Here is a 5,189-nt window from a genome sequence, read left to right as displayed (position 1 = left end):
CTCAGCTTACTACTAGCCTTCCATGAAAGACTGATAATAAGTATACATTCACTACGACTCCAGTGATAGACCCCTGGTTCAGGAGCCTACTACGAGACTGCCTTGCCTGTTTGCCTCGCACGAATGCTCCTCCCTGTGGAAGGATTCGATAAAACTCCGGACATGCTCTTGCTCTTGGGTGAGTACAGACTTTGGAGGAATATATGCTCGCTGAGCTCAGGAGTTTCTCCACTGATTGTAGAAGTTCACACACGACTTCCGGTAGAAGTGTATAGAAAGCAAACAAGAATTTCCTCCCAGAATTATCATATTGTCACCAACACATGTAGTTGATCATGTGCATACTTTCCCTCTCCACTGGAGACAAAATCCTCGAGCAAACGTGGAAGTCCCTTAGGTGGCGTGCTCGGTGAGATATTACGTCCAGTACAATCAAAAGTCGTCGAGCTGCTTGTACGGATGTGTGAGGTTGGTGGACCCACGTAACTCCATACCACACCAATCGTAACTCATCTCTCATACAACAGTTACACCTCGTTGCTTCTGCTCCCCGATGGGTCTTCCTCGAGCAAAGTCCCGAGACTCTTAACTCGTGTATTGCAAATTGTTGTTGCTGCTTGCCACAGCGCTGTTTCTAACCGAGCCGATAACGACACTCACTGTAAGCATCGTCCTGTAACGACCTACCCCAATTTATACAACTCAGATGACCTCATTGCGAGAGGCATGCACCTCGTTCGTATTCTCTTCATGTCGGAGTCGACGGTCTCTCTAGGTGGACTGTATTTCCCCAACTTCATGTTTACTAGTTGCAAACTCAGACGATACGCTTCTGACTATCGAGGGTCTGACAGCGTGTTGGGATGTCTGTGCTGACTATAGTCGTACTAAGTCTGACTATGCGGAAGGGTGTACTCTCGCATTGAGGGAGCTACTGTCGAGCATCACTTTGGTGAGTGTATAAAGACCCAAGCATCATCGCCTCTACCAGCGGTTTTCACATGTGTGCAGTATCATCAGGGTCTCCCACTTCTTGAACACTCAATAGGGCCATGTGCTCCATACACATCAGAAGTCTTTGTTTCTGTTTATGCGGAATTATATAGTCCCACAACCAGTGTACTATACGATCCCATGAGTCAATCTGAGATATGGTGCGCACTATGAAGATTTGTAAGATACTCCCCGTCATCCTCGAGAGGCATCACCCGATCTTCGCGACCAACATCCTCCCAAGAGCAGTAGCCATCCTTTATGAGACCACTTGCTTCCGGTGTGGTATCCTGGCTCGCAGCATGCTCAAGATGACAGCAATAAAAGTAGGATAGTCGTCTCTGCTGCTGCTGCTGTTGAGCTCCATCTGATAGGATGGAGAAGAGGTCGAGGTGGCCCTGCGTGGACACCCACAATGGCTAGGGGGCTTTCCGTCGAGACAAGACTATATCTTGTCTCGTTTGGGGTACCTCAATACGACTCTACTTATGAAGTGAGCCGCCGGCATCAATCGCTGTTTCAATAGGAACCTCTCGAGAGGGCTGACATTGACGAACTTATCACCCGAACTAGATATTGCACTACGGCTTCCTTTTCTCATCAACGGCATGGCTTCAGGTTCGTGGATGCAAATAGCGAGTTCCTCGGGGAGCGAGGCGAAGGGGAAGTACGTGGAGTTACCAAAACGTTTAGTATTTTGTTTATTGATATGATCGCTGCCATACCATTAACAATCATTTGAGTGACTAAAATGTGTCGTAGACTTTTCGGTCCATCTTGCTGGTTACGGCCGCCTCTCCTCAGAGTATGGATCCGCATGAGTTCCTTCAACGGCATGGGGGGACGCTGCTTGCTGATGCCTTTGGGTCACGAAGAGTAACGAAAGGAGTGGTATGAGGTCGCGCACTCATCTACAGGATAAATCTAAGGCCACTCCCGGAGATGTCCTACCGCCTCTGCGATGGTCGCTGGCATGCGACATGATAGAACTTGATAGCAGCATAGGTGAGGGCTGCTCCTTCCCTCAGGAGCCATCGTTCGGTGACAGGTCTCAAGCTGATCGAACAGCACTACCTTGTCGAAGAGATACTTATCGTTCTCATCGAGGTGAGCTCTGCCCGAAGCAGTGATTTAAATGACGTCATCAGACTACTGTGATGACGGATCGAGGCATGAGAAGCCCTAACGCCGTGGCCGCTGTCAAGTTCATTCGCCGTTTGACTGCTGGCATTGCGAAGGAGCGTATAAGGTCGGGTACCTGGTCTGCTGCTTATATGCATCAGAAGATTCAGCCGCGCCCTTCACGGCCTGCCGGACCAACTTACCGAGTCAATACTGTTGCCGCGAGACACAGCAAATGATGACGATATAGTACAGACTAGTTTCGTACGAGCCTCGCCATAAGGCGGTTCCTCATTCAGCCATGGTCTCAGCTCACGCTCCAACAGTTGTTTCAATTCACACACAATATCCGATGCAACGTATTAGGAAGTGATGAAAAGGCCGTTCCATTGTTTGTCAAACTCACTGCCTGACACTGCTCAGTTGACGGGAGGAAGTGGGAGAAAGATGCAGCCCCAACGTTTTTCGAGTGGACGAATCGTGAGGCTGAGGATTTCGTAAGCGCAACGCAGAGTATGTAGTCGTATTTGGAGCATCCTGCGGGCATACGCTCTTCATTTTGACGATTCGGAGCGGCAGGGGGTCAAGCCTCGGGCTGAAAATGGTGATTATTGTCTTCGTTAGCCACTTTAGCTTAGTGGTAGAGCGTCTGCTTCGTAAGCAGAAGGTCGTCAGTTCAATCCTGGCAAATGGCTATTATGGTTGACGTTTATATCTCACAAACTATCCATCATCACGCCCTTCCATGATCTCAGCTCACTACCAGTATTTGTCAAGAGCAACGATCTACTCACCCAAATGGTGGAATAATCATGAATAATTGGGACAAGGCGGATGTGAGCAGCACCTCAGCTATTGGGGACAGTGAATGGAGTGAACATGAACTGCTGCTTTAGTTAATGGAAAGAGCTCTGATGAAATACAAGAAGAGGCTCATCTCGGAAGAGAACGTCTCCTGCCAATCGACGGAACACGGTGAGCAGACGTTCGATGCAAGTCGAGTAACACAACCTCGATCCGCAGGCACTCCGTCCTCTAAGCCGTGGGCACCCAAGGAGCGACATGCTGGGATGGTGAGGGTATCCCCCAGGCTTGATTATGGCTTCATCTCTCCAGGACATTCCGACTCGTCTTTTCGATGACAAGTCCGAGTTTAAGGCCATTCGTCAGTGGTCGCGTCTCTGGTGGGGAAAATCTGTATGCAGGATGGTCTATGTATTCCAGCAGGAAACGAAAGTGTCTTCGTGCCTCGTGGCGGAACAGCATCTCTGCGATGAACAAAGAGCGGAGCCCAACGAGCACATAGTTCACAGAAGCTTTCACACAACTGTTGAGGTCTCACTAGTGGGAAGCCAGTGTGCGATGAGGCATCAGCTTCTCTTGGTCAGTGTTTGAAAATGCTTGCATCGTGTTTGTCAATCCAAGGATAGGGTAGTCCTCTGTATGCCGAAGGGGAGCTTCAATGCCTGAGCCCAATAAATTGACTGAGCTGCTTTGTCGGTCAGTTGACCCTTCCGTATTAACTCGGTATTCGATGTCGTATTGCCGTTTGGTCTCCAATTTCCTGTTGCTTCTGATGTACGAAGTGACCGGAACAACGGAGGAAGCACCTTCGGCATCAGTTTTGTCCAAGCATCCTTATATTCAAGTTTTTGCTGAGGAATTAGTCGCCACTGCGCCATCGGAGAATCTATTCCTGTGTCCGATGAATGTAACAGATGGTGTGAACTTAACGTCCTGGCCGTCAAAGGAGGTTATTATCAACGGTACACTTTGTATGGATTATGATGAGCTCATGGAGCTCAAGGGCAGAGGAGATTTTTTGAAGTGTCTAACGGAGGTGATCAACGTCACCACACATGCATTGGACAGGTTGGGTGTCGATGCGACCATCATCGATGGTACCCTATTAGGTTGGCAACGACACGATAAGAATCATATACCCTGGGATGTCGATGGCGATCTCCTCATCATGCAGAGTCATTGTCGGAAGGCCTTCTCGACCCACGCCACCACCCATCATAAGAACATGGCATCCCTTCTACGGGAGTATCTGCCCGACGACTCTCGCTATCGTGTGGCTGGTATCATCTATGGTGACGGATCTGAATTGGACCCTGATGAGTGGGAAGGCTGTGACCCCCGTGAGATCCGCGTCGTTCTCCAATATGGGCATGTGGACTGCCACGCCGACGTATTCCAGATGCTGCAATCGAATCACACCGGTGGTGAGGAGTGCGCATCGTGCCCAGGCTACGATGAAGGCCAGGTTACCGCTTGCCGAGAACGAGATGATTCATGTGCTTTGTATGACGACTTCTTCCCAATGAGATGGGATAAGCTGGACGATGGTGATGTCAAGGTCCCTCATCGAGTCCACGCTGCACTGGAATCGTATTTCGGTAGGTTGCCTTACGCGCTTCTTAATCTTAAGGAAATCCCCATAAACTACGAGTTCGGCCATACCCGGTTGGTAGTCGGTCGTGCGTTGCTAAGAAATACGACCGTCAAGGAATTATCAAGTCCACCAGTGAACCTCAGAGGCTCGCTGGGTGGTGAGTCGGGGGATGACGACGCCTCCCCTGTAACCTCAACAGAGCTGCTTCCCAACAAGGGGCAGATAATTTTCGAAGAGAAGATAGTAGCCGCTAACTGGCCACTCAGGTCCGAGGTGACGAGTTCGGCATATTTTGAAACCTCTGCTGTTCCGTTCACCATTGGCATCGTGTGTTTTTTACTGCTTTTCCTTGCATTTCGTTTCTTCAGAGTATGTCGAATCTCGACAACTAAGGATGCACCGAAGTCAGTATGTTCTATCCTTCGTCTCATCAATATAGTCAAAAGAGAATAGAAATTTCCAAGTGATTGATGATCAGTCGTGTTGGTAGTTTGCAGAGAAGTAAGCGAACGAACATGGAGTACACCACCGTCGTTCTCACCTCGTCGAAGTACTTCTCTTCCTCCAAGCCGTGACTCAGCCAATGCTCTATTTCCCAGTCTCATCAAGAATACAACACATCGCTGTTGGTCCCCCTCTGTCGATCACAGTATCATATGATAGTAACTGTGATGTA

The 5,189-nt window shown here is 49.2% G+C and overlaps 1 protein-coding gene and 1 non-coding gene across 2 annotated transcripts; both read left to right on the top strand.

Moving 5' to 3' along the window:
• The first annotated feature begins 2,738 nt into the window (after window positions 1–2,738).
• Pmar_PMAR016733 lies at window positions 2,739–2,810 on the top strand. The gene has a single exon. It is a non-coding gene; the product is annotated as a tRNA-Thr (tRNA).
• A 1,082-nt stretch (window positions 2,811–3,892) lies between these two features.
• On the top strand, window positions 3,893–4,905 carry Pmar_PMAR016732 (hypothetical protein; the record flags this gene model as incomplete). Its single annotated transcript, XM_002775003.1, has 2 exons — window positions 3,893–4,786; window positions 4,882–4,905. 2 exons carry the CDS (start codon window positions 3,893–3,895, stop codon window positions 4,903–4,905), a joined length of 918 nt encoding a protein of 305 aa, XP_002775049.1.
• Window positions 4,906–5,189: the final 284 nt, after the last annotated feature.

Source organism: Perkinsus marinus, assembly GCF_000006405.1.
Source record: "Perkinsus marinus ATCC 50983 genomic scaffold scf_1104296957136, whole genome shotgun sequence".
Lineage (NCBI taxonomy): Eukaryota > Perkinsozoa > Perkinsida > Perkinsidae > Perkinsus > Perkinsus marinus.
Note: the sequence above shows the minus strand (reverse complement) of the source record. Positions and strands in the feature narration are given on the sequence as shown.